Source organism: Lissotriton helveticus, chromosome 2_1 (genome assembly GCF_964261635.1).
Source record: "Lissotriton helveticus chromosome 2_1, aLisHel1.1, whole genome shotgun sequence".
NCBI lineage: Eukaryota > Metazoa > Chordata > Amphibia > Caudata > Salamandridae > Lissotriton > Lissotriton helveticus.
In genome coordinates, this window is record NC_136059.1 from 1,568,282,166 (window position 1) to 1,568,300,826 (window position 18,661).

General features: G+C 47.3%; 1 protein-coding gene across 2 annotated transcripts in view; it reads left to right on the forward strand.

Annotated features, from left to right (window-relative positions):
* The window catches only part of GNE (glucosamine (UDP-N-acetyl)-2-epimerase/N-acetylmannosamine kinase), a 248,260-nt gene that overhangs the window by 185,020 nt on the left and 44,579 nt on the right, over positions 1-18,661 (forward strand). For both annotated transcript variants that reach the window (XM_078676535.1, XM_078676534.1), the window contains exon 10: positions 17,568-17,750. In XM_078676535.1, the coding sequence (XP_078532661.1) occupies positions 17,568-17,750 (183 nt within the window). The remainder of the gene's footprint in view (positions 1-17,567; positions 17,751-18,661) is intronic.

Consider the following 18,661-nt stretch of genomic DNA (forward strand, 5'->3'; position numbering starts at 1 on the left):
ACCGGACTATTGTTCTATGAAATAGCCTCCTGCTAGGCAAACATTGAGGTTCAATACGGCATCACATCTCTGTTGCAGGGTGTTCATTATCCAAGCGTATTTCCTCAGTGCGTACTCCTACACCCTGTAAGACCTGATGAACTGCAATGTTTAATTGTATTATTTCATTCAATCGTAATGCCTATACACCTATTTGTATGCAAAGTAACATAAAAATGCTAATAAAAATAGTTTTTAAAAAATGACTTAAAAGCACTTGAATGTGTGATGGCTGGTGGAGAGGAAGTGAAGTTGAATATGTGATAATGCAATTTATCTTTTTGGGTATTTTTTACAGTTACAAAGTAGGCTGTGAGAGCAGACTCTAAACTAAGGGATCTTAATTACACCTTGTTGGGTGGTTGTGGGAAGTTATTCATTGATAATCTTGATAACTAAATGGATGACCCAGCCAGCAGGCTGGTTTATTTAAAAATGCACTTTTTTTCATACAACGTTATGACTTATGGAGGATCAGCAAGTACAAGTGTGTCTTTTTGGTTCGAGGCATGTGGACTGCTGAATTCATATCTATAGCATAGATCGCCGCCTAGTGTTGGGTCCGGATGATTGCGCCTTGTTGTCCTGGAAGAGTCTTCGAAGTATCACGAGATAGGTGGCTCCTCCCCTGGACTACAGTGCGCATGGGCATCGACTCCATCCCCAGATTGTTTTTTTCCGCCATTGGGTTCGGATGTGATTTCGACAACTCCTGCTCGGAATCGTTATAAACTTTTCTTAAGGCCAAAAGGCCTTCTCTGAACCGTCGGTATTGTTTGCGTTCGGTCCCGACTGTACTCCAACTCGTCGAGTTGGATTTCCAGGGAGTCTAGTGACTCTTAGGTGATCGAGGCCCAGTCAGCGCAGCAAGACCCTCGACGAGACGACATGGAACGGAGCCCGTTCAAGAAGTGTCCCGTGTGTGGTTCGAAGTACCCGCACATTGACGTCCATCCTGTGTGCAACAAGTGCCTGTCGCCGGACCACAACGAGGCCGACTGTATGGCCTGTTCCAGATTTCGATCGAAGAAAACGATTAAGATGCGGCGCGTGGCGCGCATCGAGGCCCAGCGATCGGCTCCTGCACCGGTGGACATCTTCGACGACGCGGAAGCAGACGACCAAGAACTTCCACTGCAGATTTCACCTCCAGCGGTGGACGTCAAGTCCGACTACGAAGCGGACGTCGAAGGCCAAGACCTGGAGGAAGTCGTCGAGGAGATAGGGGACGACGACGAAGCATATGGGGCCATGGAAGATAGCTCGGAGGATGAGCTATGCCCCGTTCGTACTCTTACAAAGGCTCAGGTCGCGGGATCGCCACACGGCCTTACCCAAGACCTTACACCAAAATCCACGGCCCCGCCTTCCGGCCCGGCTACGGACACCTCAGCGGAGCCGCCATTACCAAAATCGAAACCGAAACTGAAACCATCGGTGTCGACGAAAACAAAGATGGCCGAGACGCCATCGAAAACGAAACCGTCTGCTCCAACATCGACGCCGTCGTCGTCAGAGGCCTCGAAGCCGAAGAAGGCTGTCGACCAGGCAAAGGTGCCAAAGGTGGTCAAGGAGCCGAGCTCGAAGAAGGCCGTCGAGTCGGTGTCAAGCAAGGCGGGCACGCCCAAGAAGGCGGGCACGCCCAAGAAGGCTGTCGAGCCTACATCAGGCGAGTCTGTCGAGCCGAAAAGCAAAGGGCCCGTCGAGACGAAGTCACCCAAGGGCGCCGAGCCGAAGTCTGGGGTCACGACGCCAAGAGTCTGCGGCCGTGGCCAGAGATCGAAGCGCACCGGTCACGGATCCTCCGGCGCCTCAAACAGACAAACAGTCGTCGACGCTCGGGTCTTCCCCTGCGGGCGGCCCAAGGTCGTCGGCCGGGTCGACGAAACCGTCCGCTTCCTTTACGAAGGTGGTCTCGGACTCCCTCAAGCGGATTAGGGACAAGGCTTCAGCATCGGAACCGAAAACGCCTTCCGCACCGAAGCCGTCTGACCCACCGAAGAAGACTTCCATGCCGATCCTCTACACGTTACCGCCTAAGGTGGCACCGAAGGCCTTCGCACCACGGTCGGTGCCCAAAGACTCTGAAGGGTCGAAGCCAACTCGCCCAGGTGCGAGTTTGAGTCATCGACAACCTTTATTGGAAGAAGGGTCGGAGCATTTCATCGATGCCGACACCGGGAAGCTCACGCTTTACAAGAGGAAAATAACATCACAGCCTCTGCAGTCATTTACAATTCCTCTAAAGCGCAAAAAGCCTGCGCCAGACACACCAGTACTGGTTGAACAGATTCTTCCACAGCCTAGGAGGAGTGCAACACCTTCACCCACTTACTCTGATGGAAGTGAAGGGGAGCAGGATGAGGAGTACAACTTTCCTGCGCACACAGAGCCTGATGAGCAACAGGACTCATGGATGGACACAGGTGATCAGGACCAGCAAACAGTCCATGACCCTCAGATTTATAACGTTAAAACGTCTCCCACTGAAGATTCTGCGGCTTTTAATGCCTTAATTGAAAGGGCAGCTACAAACCATAAAGTGGAGATGCATGCTGACCCTGTGGAGGTTGACTTCCTTTTTGACACTTTCTCCACTGCTGAAAAAACTGTCAAGACTCTTCCGATGCTCAAAGGGGTCCATAAGCATGCAGCAGACCTTTTCAAGGAACCCACGAGATCAAGGGTTGTCAACCCTAGGATAGAGAAAAAATACAGACCGGCACCTGGCGACCCAACCTACATTAGGGGCCAGTTGCCTCTGGACTCTTTGGTGGTCTCTAATGCCCGCAAGAGGGCTGTAGGAGAGTAGGGTCTGCAATCCTATGATCACCCAGATTTTTGCTTTTTGCTGCACTGGTTTACGACTTTCCCTGGCTGTGGGCCTGCTAATCAGACCCACAGCCTAGCTGTTCTCTCTATCCAAATTGTACTCAGGTACTGAATTGGCACTGGGCCCTCTCCAAGTCCCTGTACCCAGGGCTGAGGTGTACCCAGAAGTCTCCCAGGGGCTGAAGCATGTATTGTGCCACCCCTGGGCTGACTAACTAAACTGACACAACTGGCTGCACCACAGCTGGGGCAAGGTGGTGTACTCACCCTTTGCTTTAGATATAGTATACCTATGTTCGAGGCATATGGGCTGCAGATGGTACATTTATGAATAGATCGCCATCTGGTGTTGGGCTCGGATGATTGCACTTGTTTTTCTTCTGGAGAAGTCTTTGTCGTCATAGATGACTCCTCCTCTTGGTGTTAGTGCGCATGGGCATCGGCTCCATCCTTAGATTGTTTTTTTCCGCCATCGGGTTCGGATGAGGATCGAAGCGCTCCGGACCGACTTCGATAAAGAAGGTCATATTCGGCGCGTAACCCTTTCCAATTCGACGGTATTGTTATCGAACGCGACTTCACTTCCATACCGACGCGTTTCGAAGGACGACGACTACGAGAAACTCGAAGTAGTCCAGCCCGGGGTCCATGGAAAGGACTCCATTCAAAAAATGTCCAACGTGTGGTGCTAAGTTCCCACACAAGGACCTACACGAGGTGTGCAACCTCTGCTTGTCCCCTGAACACGAATCCAGGGACTGTGAGGCCTGTGCAGCGTTCTCTTCAAAATCGACGATTAGAAACCGTCGAGCCAGAAGACACGAGGTATCGAGAATGCAGTCACAAGCAATCCCGGAGCTGTTCGAGGACCAGCACCCAGAAGAGGAGGAAGAAGAGGCCGACGAGGCGGGGTCTGAAGTGGACGAGTCCGACGTCGAGGAAATCGACGTCCAACAAACCGTGAGTGACGACGTCCCTTTACCAAAGAACAGACCCCGCACGGTGTCGACCCCGCCCTCGAGCCCGGTCAGACAACCGAAAAAAGTTTCCGACGCCCCGCCTTCGAGCCCGGCAACGAAACCGAAACACTCGGTCTCCCATCATGGTGGTTCCGATAAACGGACCACATCGACACCGAAGCTCCAAGTCAAGGAAAGCTCGAAGTCGAAGCAGTCCATGTCGACACCGAAACACGTTTCGACGTCGAAAACACCCTCGACACCGGGGACATCTTCGATACCGAAGACATCGGATCCGAATAAAATCTCGGTGCCGAAAATACAAATGGACAGTCAGAAGAAAAAACACCTTTCGGAACCGAAAACTGCGGTACCGACACAGGAATACAAGACCGATCCTAAACAAAAGACTCTGTTTATTGATCCAAAAACTGGCACGGTAGTCACAGAACTACCTAAAAAGAAAAAGAATGAACATTCGGACGACAAAACTCATCCGAAGAAGAGAACAATGGGGACAAATACAACTCCTCCCCCTTCTCCTAGACACACACCATCTTCTCCTCTTCCTCACAATAGACCAAATATTCCTCCCACACGACCATCTACACCTACAACAGATGTAGAGAGTGACACAGGGGAGGGGGAACATTCTGGGGATGATGAAGACACAATCCCAGAGGAGGCAGACCCATGGGAAGAGTACAATGTAGGGTCAGATAACGATAACGACCCTGAAATGTATCCTTCAAAACCTTCACCTCCTGATGATAATACTGGTTGTGCGCAACTCATTAATAGAGCAGCAACATATCACAAGGTAGAACTACATGCAGAACCTCAAATAGAGGATTTCTTATTAGAAACACTACCTACTGCACAAAGAACATCAGGAACACTACCAATGCTTAAGGGCCTTCTCAGTCATACATCAGAGATATTCAAAGACCCAGTGAGGGCTAGGGTACTGAAACAAAGAATCGATAAGAAATATAGGGCAGCTCCAAAAGACCCAATATACATTAAAGGGCAAATTCCTCTAGACTCACTAGTGGTCACAAACGCGCGTAAGAGAGCAAACTCTTTATCTACAGGAGAAGCTCCACCTCCTGACAAAGAGTCTAAGCTAATAGATGCCTCTGGCAAGAGAGTAGCATCTCAAGCGGCAAACAGCTGGCGCATAGCTAATACGCAGGCACTACTGGCAAGGTATGACAGAGCGCATTATGATGAATTAGAAAAACTCATCACACATCTCCCTAAAGAACATCAAAAGAGGGCAGATCAACTCATACAAGAAGGGAAGTTAATTACTAACACTTCCATAAAGTGCGCCCTAGACGCAGCAGACACTGCAGCAAGAGCTACAAACACAAGCATCATGTTAAGGAGACATGCATGGCTTAGGGTATCAGGGTTCAAACAAGAGGTACAAACATCGTTACTGAACCAACCTTTTGATGGAAAAACACTTTTCGGCACAGGGACAGATGAGGCCTTAGAAAAGATGAAAAAGGATACGGAAACGGCTAAATCAATGGGAGCATTGCAACAGCCGACACAAAGAGGTTCCTTTCGTAGGTCCACCTATAGAGGAGGATCCAAAAATACAGGTACAAGCCAGCAACAAACCTCTTTTACACCTACATCACCCAGAGGTAATTCTAGAGGTAGTTACAGAGGTAACAACAACAAGGGTAGAGGTCGCGGAAACAACAACAACCGCAACTCTCCAACCCCAAAACAGTGACTTCATACAGCTCCCCCCAGACTATATAACACCGGTCGGGGGACGCCTATCACAGTTCCTACCTGTCTGGGAAAACATTGCATCAGACAGGTGGGTGAGACAAATTATCCAACATGGTTATTGCCTGGAACTCACATCTACCCCACCAAACATCCCCCCCAAACAGCGTCCAATGAAACAAGATCACCTGACACTGTTAAAGCAGGAAGTACTATCCCTGCTAGGAAAGCATGCCATAGAGAAGGTTCCACAGCACCAACAAGGAACAGGAGTATACTCCCTATACTTCCTAATTCCCAAAAAGGATGGGTCTCTAAGACCGATACTGGACCTAAGACCTCTCAACGCATACATAAATTCGGAACATTTCCACATGGTCACGCTCCAACAGGTACTTCCTTTACTGAAGAAAGGGGACTTTCTTTCTACACTGGATCTAAAAGACGCTTACTTTCATATCCCGATTCACAAAGCCCACAGGAAATACCTCAGGTTTGTGGTAGAAGGACAACATTATCAGTTCAAAGTCCTTCCGTTTGGTGTCACAACGGCACCAAGGGTGTTCACAAAATGCCTGGCAGTGGTGGCAGCTCACCTAAGAAGACAACAAATACATGTCTTCCCATACTTGGACGACTGGCTAATAAAGGCCAAGTCACAAGAGGAATGTCTTCAAAACACACAAAAGACAATTCAGCTACTACACCAGCTAGGGTTCACGGTGAACTATAGTCACACCTACAACCAAGCAAGGTTCAACAATATCTGGGGGCTACTATAGACACAGAAAAAGCCAAAGTATACCCCAATCCAGTCAGAATACAAACAATGCTTACAATCATTCAAAGATTCCAGCCACAACACTCACTACCAGCAAGAGTGTTCATGCAGCTATTAGGGATGATGTCATCCTGCATACTGCTAATACCATATGCCAAACTACAAATGCGTCCGCTACAAGAATGCTTAGCGACACAGTGGAATCAGGCTCAAGGACAGATTACAGATCTGGTGTTGGTAGACGACCGCACACACCGCTCTCTGAAGTGGTGGAACACAACAAACATTGCCAAGGGGCGGTCGTTCCTAGAACCAATTCCACAGGTGACAATAACAGCGGACGCATCGCTCACAGGATGGGGAGCACATATGGAGAAATACACAGTACAAGGAAGGTGGAGTGTGCAGGAAAAAAGACTGCACATCAATTACCTAGAACTACTAGCGGTGTTTCTAGCATTGAAAGCCTTCCAAATACATGTTACCAACAAAGCATTCCTGATCAGAACAGACAACATGACAGCAATGTATTATATTCAAAAACAGGGGGGGACGCACTCTCTCCAACTATCCAGACTAGCACAGGAAATCTGGAGATGGGCCATTCCTCAAAACATCTATCTGTTAGCTGAACACCTACCAGGAGTCCAAAACCAGATAGCAGACATCTTAAGCAGACAGTCGGAACAAATACACGAATGGGAACTGCACCAACAAATACTGCAGCCATTCTTCCAAAGATGGGGACAGCCAGAGATAGACCTCTTTGCCACTCATCAGAACGCAAAATGCCAAAGCTTCGCGTCCAGGTACCCGCACCACCTGTCGCAGGGCAATGCGTTATGGATAAATTGGTCCAACAAATTTGCATACGCTTTTCCCCCTCTCCCACTAATCCCATTAGTGGTCCGAAAGCTGCAACAACACTCAATGACCATGATACTAGTAGCACCCACGTGGGCAAGACAACCGTGGTTCACCACGCTCCTGCAACTCTCACAAGTGCCACATCAAAAGCTACGAATTCTACCCATGCACCTTACACAGAACCATGGAGAAATAATGCACCCAGATCCCACACAATTGAACCTAGCGATCTGGCTCCTGAAATCCTAGAATTTGGATACTTAGATCTACTCCCAAATTGCATGGAGATAATTAAACAAGCGAGACGTCCCACCACCAGAGCATGCTATGCAGCTAAGTGGAAGAGGTTTGCTATACACTGTACTAATAACAATATCAACCCTCTGGACGTATCAACAAAGGAGATTATCTGCTACTTATTACACTTACAGCAATGTAATCTAGCGTACACATCTATCAGGGTACACCTAGCAGCTATAGCAGCGTACCTACAAAACAGGCAGCACATATCACTGTTCAGAGTACCAGCGATAAAAGCCTTCATGGAAGGCCTTAAAAGAGTCATTCCACCAAGATTACCACCTTCCCCAGTCTGGAACCTCAACGTAGTACTCACCAGACTAATGGGGCCACCTTTCGAACCTATGCATAGGTGCGAAATACAATTCCTTACATGGAAGGTGGCTTTCCTTATAGCCATTACCTCACTCAGGAGAGTAAGTGAATTACAGGCATTGACAATACAAGAACCATTCCTACAGTTACACCAGAATAAAGTGGTTCTTAGAACAAACCCAAAGTTCTTGCCTAAAGTAATTTCAGCATTTCACATCAACCAGCCAGTGGAACTACCAGTCTTCTTTCCAAAGCCACAGACGGTAGCAGAAAGGGCTCTACATACACTAGATGTCAAAAGAGCCATTTTGTACTACATAGAAAGAACACAAAACTTCAGGAAAACTAAACAACTATTTGTAGCATTTTCCCCAACACATAAGGGCAATCCTATCTCTAAAGCAGGCATCGCTAGATGGATTGTAAGATGTATACAAATATGTTACATTAAAGCAAAGAGAACATTAACTGTTCCTCCTAGAGCTCATTCTACACGAAAACTAGGAGCATCTATGGCATTCTTAGGGAACATTCCCCTAGATGACATATGTAGAGCAGCAACTTGGTCTACACCACATACATTCACAAAGCACTACTGTGTTGATGTACAGGCTGCACAACAAGCCAGAGTGGGCCAAGCTGTATTAAAAACTCTATTTCAAACAGTTGCGACAGACACTGGTGACCACCGCTAGGGAGGTAACTGCTGTACAATCTATTCATAAATGTACCATCTGCAGCCCATATGCCTCGAACGGAATATGCTACTTACCAGTATGCATCTGTTCTTGGCATAGAGGGCTGCAGAGTGGTACATGCCCTCCCTGCCTCCCCGGAAACCTGTGTCTGTCCCAACATTATCTTATTTAGATACACTTACATGGGCATATCTTTATGTATGATACTACACTACTTCATATAACCCTACTATGGCAAAACAATCTAAGGATGGAGCCGATGCCCATGCGCACTAACACCAAGAGGAGGAGTCATCTATGACGACAAAGACTTCTCCAGAAGAAAAACAAGTGCAATCATCCGAGCCCAACACCAGATGGCGATCTATTCATAAATGTACCACTCTGCAGCCCTCTATGCCAAGAACAGATGCATACTGGTAAGTAGCATATTCCATCTAACCCTAAAATGGACACACAGATCTCCTATCAGTCACTCCTATGGCAGGCCTTAACAATCCTGAAGGTAGAGTGCTTGGAATCGTGTGAGATGGTGCTCTGGCATGAGCTGAGCCTGTCTGCGGCTTTCGGGATCTATCCCTTAGCCGTTTCCATGATATCGCATACCATATACTCTTAAGTGCATTATAATCCTCGCGGTTATATGCCAACTCTGGTATCGCTTTATCAAAACATGTCGAGTAAGGTGTCATACGAATTGGAATACTAACCCCTCGCCAATTCTGGCGACGGGGTTAGCATTCCACCCTTCTAGAGGGACACGACATGCATGTAACCTATAACCCGGTTAAAAGTCAGACAGAGCCTTAGCATCCACAAAATGGATGCTGCCACCGAGACACAAGTCTGCCCTCCTGCTGCTGGGAGTCCTCCCAGAGCAGGAGGCAAGGACAAAGGGTTTCCTGCCAGGGGCGGTGCCAGCACCGTCCCAGACAGGGTTTTGTGTATTCCAGGTAGGCAGGGCTACAGAGGAAGGTGACTGCAAGTGGCACCCCGGTGCTCACTGTGCATAGGCCGGCTGAAACCAGTTCCAGGGGCACTCCAGCCCCTGGCCTGGGGAAAGCCCGCCAAAGGAGAGGGGTGTAACCACCCCCCTCCTGGTCCCACCCATAGGGCAGGACTTAGTCGCGTGCCAGCCCCCTTTTCCCAGATAAAGGTAGGAGCAGGCCCCCTTCCAAATTAGATCATCTTTGGAATCAAGACACGACTTTCTACGAAAGGACTTCAAGATTTCCTTCTTCAAGATTCTCCCTTGAGGCTAAGGAGTAGTCACCCTGCATCCGCAGGCACCATCCGAAGAACACTGCGGTCTGCTGTAAGTCCTTCCTCCGGAATCCGACTGCCCAGCTCGACAAGACCCGGCTTCCCTGGCACCTCCGACCTCTACTCACCTCTACAGCCAAGCTGAGAACCGTGAGTGCGACGAGACCTCAAGGGACCGACTATTGCCAAGACTGCACGACTTCTGCACAGCAAGCCCGCCGAGTAATCTCCTGGCGAGTGCTTTGGGGTCCGAGAAGCCCCAACCCTGAGCAGCTCCAGCACCGAAGAGCAGCCCCCCAGCATCTCCACGATCGGCGTGGGGCCCTTCTGCTTTTTGCTGCTCACCGCGTTGTTTGGCTACTAGCCCGCTGGCTTGTGGCCTTCTGAACGACGCCCGACTACATCACTGCTGCTGGTCTGGTTGCTCCAGACTGGCTCTTGCTCCCTTCCAGAAGAGGAGCACCCCGGACCCTCCTGGTCCACTCCAGACGCCATTTTGAGTCCACCGCGTGGGCTTGAATTAGCCAAGGCTTTGTTGCCCAATCCTGGGTTCTTCGACGCCGACAGCTTCATCCATCGTGGGACAGCTCGCCTCTCCCTCCTGGTCGCCGACAACGCCTCCTGGTCCGTGAGATCTGCCGAGCCCAGCGTCGCCCACTCACCTAGTCGAGGTGACTACCATCCGGTGCACTCCTGGTGCCCACTGACTACTGGCTAGTAGTCACGAACTTGGTCCCCTATGCTTTCAGGTATCATCCATCTTCCAGATCCAGGCTTGGATCACGTCGAACTCTCTTCACTGGTCGCCTGCCAGCATCTTTCTTCCAGGCTCCTGGTTCGTCAACGAGGATTCCCGACGTCTTTTGAGACCTATGCAGCTGCAGCCCCTGGGCTAGGTAACTTCGGCATTTCGGTGCCCCAGCATAGCCTCACTATCCAAGGGTCAGGATCCACTGTCGTTTTCTCCCTACCAGGTCGGGTTCGCCCGTGAACACTAACTTTAACTTTACTAGCTATCATAGACTTTGTCCCGCATCCCGCGTGAGAGTGCACACTCTGCACCCGAGTCCCCTGGGCCTCCTAGAAGTAATCTAACGATTCCCTAGTCAAGTCCTAGCGATTCCAAAGCCTATTAGTATTGTACTTACCTGCTAGTAATTTCGCATTCCACTTTTAGAGTATATGGTTTTTCGTGCCCCTCGGGCATTTGTATATACTGTGCTAACTTAAGTATTTTCGTAAGAGTTTTGTTGTGTGCCTAGCACCCTGTCCTCATAAAGAGTACAGGGTTGTTGTGATTCTAATAAATACACTGTTTATTTTCATAACACTTGTGTGGTGTCCTTTCACTGGGTGTTCAAGGAGTAATGTGATGGTAAAACAGCTGGCTTAACACGCCCTCTAGAGTCTTAGCCTTAGACTGCTCGTATCCATGCTACTAGGATAGCTGGTCTATAAGGTTGACTTACAACCAATCATCAATAAGGGTTGTTTGGACTGATATATAGTGATCACTAGAATAGTGAGCACTGCACATCAGGCCAACTTCTCACAAGGGCAAACTCCCAAACCACGGGTGAAGCTCCTCCCCCAGACAAAGAGTCAAAAGTGCTGGAGGCATCGGGGAAGAGAGTAGCAGCTCAGGCGGCCAACATCTGGCGCATCTCAAACACGCAGGCACTGTTGGCCAGATACAATAGGGCACACTATGACACCCTAGAGCAGCTATTGCAACACCTTCCAGACCAGTTTAAAGAGGGAGCTGAAATGCTTATCCAGGAGGGAAAGCTCATCTTCAATGCTGCTATAAAGTGTGCGCTGGACGTTGCGGACACGGCAGCGAGAGCCATCAATACTAGTGTGATGTTGAGGCGTCAGGCATGGCTCCGCATCTCAGGGTTCAAGCCAGAAATACAGACTACTATCCTCAACCAGCCGGTTAACCCAGACAGGTTATTTGGTCCAGAGGTGGACACCACCCTGGAAAAGATCAAAAAAGATACTGAGACTGCCAAGTCCATGGGTGCTCTCCAGTCACAGCACTTTAGAGGGAACACTTTTCATCGCTCAGGCAGTCGAGGTGTTAACAGAGGACACATGTTGCAGCAGACGCCATTCAATAAAAGTGGTGCACAATCCTCGTACACCAAGCAGGGCAGAGGTGGATACAGAGGAAACAGTGCCAAGGGTAGAGGCAGAGGTAACAACAGTTCACGTTCCTCTGCCACAAACAAACAGTGACTCCCTGTCACTGCCCCCCGACCATCCAACACCTGTCGGGGGGGAGACTCCAACAGTTCCTGCCAGTCTGGAAGTCCATCACCACAGACAGGTGGGTCAGGAAACTTATCCAGTTCGGCTATTGTTTGGAGCTGACATCCACTCCACCAAACATACCCCCAAGACCACGTCCTATGTCAGCAGAGCACTTGCACTTATTGCAGCAAGAAGTTCTTGTGATGCTGCAAAAAGGCGCAATCGAGCTCGTGCCGGTGGAGGAAGAAGGCACAGGGGTTTATTCCCTGTACTTCTTAATCCCAAAGAAGGACGGCTCACTCAGATCAATTCTAGACCTACGCCCACTAAACCGATACATTCTTTCAGAACACTTCCACATGTTAACACTGCAGCAGGTTCTTCCATTGTTAAACCAGGGAGACTTCCTCGCAACCTTGGACCTCAAGGATACTTACTTTCACATACCACTCCATCCATCCCACAGGAAATACTTCAGGTTTACCATCCAAAACCGTCATTACCAGTTCAAGGTCCTCCCTTTCGGAGTGACCACTGCCCCCAGAGTGTTCACAAAATGTCTGGCGACAGTAGCGGCGCACCTCAGGAGACAGAGCATACATGTCTACCCTTATCTGGACGACTGGCTGGTTCAAGCCAAGTCGGCCCAGCAGTGCGCCGCAGACATGTCCCACACCATTCACCTCCTTCACAGTCTGGGGTTTTCACTAAACTATCCAAAGTCGCACCTTCAGCCAGCCCATCTGCGGCAGTATTTGGGCACGACGATAAATACTCTGGCAGCCACAGCTCAGCCAAACCCAGCGAGGATCGACAACATCCAGTCGCTAATCCAGAGGTTCAGACCGCAACACTCACTCCCAGCGAGAGTGTTCATGCAGTTGATAGCCTCCTGCATCTTCATAGTCCCGCACGCACGGTTGCATATGTGTCCACTCCAAGAATGCTTGGCGCATCAGTGGACTCAGGCTCAAGGACAGTTGAGAGACCTAGTGTTGGTGACCGGTCGGGCATACAACTCTCTGCATTGGTGGAATCCACACAACCTTTGCAAGGGCCGACCGTTCCAAGAGCCTGTTCCACAGATCATCCTAACAACGGACGCTTCTCTCCAAGGTTGGGGAGCTCATGTGCTCCACTACACGGTGCAGGGACTGTGGACGACGCAGCAAAAGAAGATGCACATCAACTACCTAGAACTGATGGCAATCTTCATGGCAATCAAGTCCTTCAAGGTACATCTGTGCAACAAAGTCGTGTTGATCCGGACGGACAACATGACAGCCATGTACTACATCCAGAAACAGGGAGGTACGCACTCTCCACAGTTGTCTCATCTGGCTCAGAGCATGTGGAAGTGGGCCATTCAGAGGAACATCTTCCTCATGGCGGAACACCTCCCGGGCAAGGACAATCAGATGGCGGATCTGCTCAGCAGGTTCAGCCACCAGATGCACGAGTGGGAGTTACATCCATCAGTACTCCGCCCGTACTTCCAGCAGTGGGGTCATCCAGAGATTGACCTGTTTGCCACATGGGAAAACGCAAAATGCCAAAGCTTTGCCGCCAGATTCCCTCACCCACAGTCGCAGGGCCATGCGATATGGATGAACTGGTCAGGCAGATTTGCGTACGCTTTCCCCCCAGCACCTCTCATTCCGCTGGTGGCAAAAAAGCTAAAGCAACAATCGATGACGCTCATCCTGGTTGCTCAGACGTGGGCACGCCAACCATGGTACACCACGTTTCTAGAACTCTCCGTGGTACCGCATCAAAGGCTGCACCTCACACCCAGGCTCTTGACGCAGAACCATGGCGACATTCAGCATCCAGATCCACAACAGCTCGATCTGGCTCCTGAGGTCTTAGAGTTTGGCTACCTTAACCTGCCTCCTGAATGCATGGACATCATCCGGGAGGCACGGAAGCCCACTACCAGAGCTTGCTATGCGGCAAAATGGAAGCGGTTTGTCATTTACTGTACAGAACACCATATCAACCCGCTAGATGCATCCATTCCTAATATCATCTGCTATTTGTTACATCTTTACAAATGCAGTCTAGCATATGCTTCCATTCGGATACACTTGTCCGCCATAGCGGCTTATCTCCAAAACAGGCAGCATCTCTCTGTTTTCAGGGTGCCTGCCATTAAAGCATTTCTGGAAGGTCTGAAGCGGGTCATCCCTCCCAGGACCCCACCAGCTCCTGTGTGGAACCTCAATGTGGTCCTCACCAGATTAATGGGTCCCCCGTTTGAGCCTCTACATTCATGTGAGATTCAATTCTTGACATGGAAAGTGGCTTTTCTCATTGCCATCACGTCTCTGAGACGTGTTAGTGAGCTGCAAGCGCTCACAATACAAGAGCCGTTTATTCAAATTCATTCAAACAGGGTGGTGCTGCGCACTAACCCCAAGTTTCTTCCTAAGGTAGTGTCGGAGTTTCATGTCAATCAATCCATCGAACTGCCCGCATTCTTTCCAAACCCTGAAACGGTGGCGGAAAGGATGCTCCACACGCTTGATGCCAAAAGGGCATTAATGTACTTCATTGACAGAACCTAAGATTTTAGGAAAACACAACAACTCTTTGTTGCCTTCTCAGCCCAGCACAAAGGCAACCCCATTTCCAAAGCAGGAATAGCCAGGTGGATCGTTAAGTGTATTCAGATTTGCGATCAGAAAGCTAAGCGCACTTTAACGGTCCCCCCCAGGGCACACTCCACACGCAAGTTGGGGGCCTCCATGGCATTCCTAGGTAATATTCCTTTGGAAGACATTTGTAGAGCAGCCACATGGTCTACACCACACACGTTTACCAAACATTACTGTGTAGATGTGCATTCCAAACAGCAGGCAGCTGTAGGACAGGCTGTTCTTAAAACACTTTTTCAGACTTCTGCAGCTGGCACGGGCAGCCGCCGTTAATGGAGGGACTGCTATGTATTCCATGCTATAGATATGAATTCAGCAGCCCACATGCCTCGAACTGAATATGCTACTTACCAGTATGCATCTGTTCTTGGCATGTAGGGCTGCTGACATTCATATCGCCCGCCCTCCTCCCCGGCGCCCGTGGTGGCTGCAGACCTTTTCTTGCATTCAATCTTAAGCATGGACATCGCTTACACTATTACACTTCATCTTTGCCACAATGGCTAAAAACAATCTGGGGATGGAGTCGATGCCCATGCGCACTGTAGTCCAGGGGAGGAGCCACCTATCTCGTGATACTTCGAAGACTCTTCCAGGACAACAAGGTGCAATCATCCGGACCCAACACTAGGCGGCGATCTATGCTATAGATATGAATGTCAGCAGCCCTACATGCCAAGAACAGATGCATACTGGTAAGTAGCATATTCATTCTTCCACAAGAATGTGAAGAATGGACTGTAGAACAATAGCTCAGACTGCTGGAAGCATGGTTTGAAAGTATACAAAGATTTCGAATAGGACATTTAAGGCCATGGACTTACAGAGCCAAGATAGTTAAGAACCCGTACAAGTTAGGAATTAAGTTCCTTGTTATAGGAGGTCCGTTTATGGATACTGTGTATTTCCATTACCACATCCATTGAATGTGAAAATAATATTCCAGTCTACTAACCAGTAGATGAAATAATGCGTTGCTACTATAACATTTTGTAATGGAAAGGTCATCTCTAAAATTGCCTCCTCTTTCTGGGTGACAAATGGTGAAGGACTCTGGAGCATGGCTATGGTGCAAATTCATAGCATAAATTGGACGTTCTGTATAGGGTGGACTTGAACATTAATTATGGGCATAATGCAAAGGAATTTGCAGCTCAAATCAATGCCCACTCATTCATAAAATGGACCCCTATATACATTAGATAATCTCTAGAGCTGTAAGAGTTGTTCCCACAACCAGCTCCCAAAGCAAATGTCCATAGAAATTCTTTGAGCAGAAGTGTTCATAAAATGCTAAGTCTGTACCTGGTTGCATATGTTTTTTTTGTGTGCTGGATGTAAAAAACTTGAAAATATGATAAAGTTTAAAAAATAAAAAAAGTGTTCATAAAATGCTAAAGGTTGATCTCTGAGCGAGGTGTAAAACTTTGTCTTTGCTTTAATTCTGCATGACTTTGAGCCTGATTTAGATCTTGACTACTACCTGACAACAGCGACGGATATCCCGCCTACCAAAATATAAATCTCATTATATTCTGTGGGATTTATATTTTAGTCGATGGGATATTTGTCACCTTTGTGACGGAGTCACCTGTCCACCAAGATCTAAATCCGGCCTGATCTCTCCAATTTAGATGTGATGTGGTGGGTGACTTAAAACCTGCACTCTAGATGAACCTTGTGAATTGGGGTGGCAGGACATCGTTTATTGTAGAGGATGAAAGCAATGGTAAGTTGATAATCACTTGTAGAACAATGTAATTATAGTAGACTTCTTGGACAATTAAACATCAGCAATAAAACAACTGATTTCTTAAGAATTTATAATTACTTTATTCAATATCTGGCGGATGTGTAGATTCTAAGGATTATGACTTGTCGACCAGAGGTTGCTGATCAATTCTGCACTCCCCATTATAAGAATACTTGCAAAAACATTAATAGATTTATCAAAAATAATGTACTTAAATGTGATTGCCATGTGTGATGGGCACTACTTTCCTATCATAAAGGTGGAAGGAACGTAATATTATTGGTGCTACATTCGTAGTCCAACATTTACTTATTTTAAAACCGGAATCACATAAATAAAACATCGATATGTTTACAGAAGCACTAAGGACACTCTTTGGTGCAGATTTATTGGAATATTTTGGAAATTTCGAATACTAAACTGCCTTTCTTTATTCTTGAAGTCTACTTTGATTGCTCTACTGTTGGGCGAATGTTCACTCCTATCAGAATATCAGTTGTTTCTGAAGGAATTTCCCCTTTCCTTAGAGATTTATGGGGTGTTTGGGACAAAGGTCTGATTAGCCCAATCCGCTCTGATGCTGAGTAGATTAATAAAGTTGAATTCAATTCTGGTTCCTTAAGAAATGGGAATTGCAAGATTGGAGAATGTTGAACCAAAAAGAATCTGAATGTTTATAAATGTATCCAACATGTTTGATGAGTAGCCCAAAACCTGTTGATAAATCTGAGAGGAATGTACTTTTATTGAGTACCATCTCCTTTCAGGAATTACAGATGTCCCTGGAAATACCTATTTTGCAGTGGGAGAGAATCATTCTATAGTTCCATTAGAAACTGTCTTTAAGTGTATTTAAAGACAACATGTTGCGTGTCTCCACAATATAGCCCTAGTAATTTCATCTTTAAAAGGGCAGTACATTTGGTTAATTGGAATACAACAATGAGCTTGATTAGCCATATTCTAGCAGAAAAGGAAAATAGATAAATGGGTGTACTGCCAATTTGAGATTTATTTTAATTAATGTCTGCCTGAACTATTCATTTACACTCATAAATACCAGACTTGTTTAATGATGCATCCTGTTTACTTTTCTAGGCATTGGAGGGGGAATTATTCATCAGCATGAACTTATCCATGGCAATTCCTTCTGTGCTGGCGAGCTTGGGCACATTATGGTGTCATTCGATGGACCAGATTGTTCGTGTGGTAGTTATGGGTGTATAGAAGCATATGCCTCTGGAATAGCCTTGCAGAGAGAAGCTAAAAAACTTCATGATGGTAATCTCATTTCCAAAATACTTAAATGTTTCTTAATGATCTTTTTTAATCTTTTTATTCCTACTGGAATAACCTGCTTCTCTTGTGTTCGATAGTGCGGTCAGAGTGTTGCTCTCCATTAGGATGTTTGACTCCATTACATTTTAAATCTGTATTTTCCACTTCTCGTCAAGTCTTTATATCTATTGTAAATTGTTTCCTGGGTGTATTGTATACATTTATAATATATAGAAGCAATATTATCTAACTACTTTTCGTCAGGCCTTCTAGCAGTCTGTAATCAAATCATTACCCAGAAGGTGGCATTGTATTTAAGTTATTATTACCAACAGTTTTATCCTTTTAGATGCAACATGTCCTGAATGATTGTTCATATTTAAGCAAAATTTACACTCTGCCGCTTGTTCTCACTGAATACACTATCAAAGGATTGTAAAACTGTCGCAAAGGTTTTAATATGTGTAGAGTTCTCAGGAGTGTAAGCTGAATTTAATTCATAAATCCAAATATTAGTATTAGGGGTGTCTTTCATAGATTCACATGCCTGAATCATTCCCCGTCGTCGGAGTAGGAGTCCCACGGTACATAAAAAAGCAGTAATATGCCATTTGTACATAGCAAATAACAGTTATACTAAACCAGGAAGTAAAGTAGCCTCAGCTACCAAGGAAAAAACTTCCACATTAGTGACTATCCAAGTCATTATGTTTAGACCAAACTGCAGCCAATCAGGCCACAGCTCCCACCAGAATACTCTCCCCAGAGACCCAGGCTGTCAGATTTTTTACCGCACGTCGTGTGATAGGGAGTCTCTCTGAGCTCTGCTCAGTTTTTTCTCTACTTTTGAAAGTTCTCACTTTCAAACATGTCTAAATCAAAGTCCCTTTTCAGGGCCTGTGAATCCTGCGGCA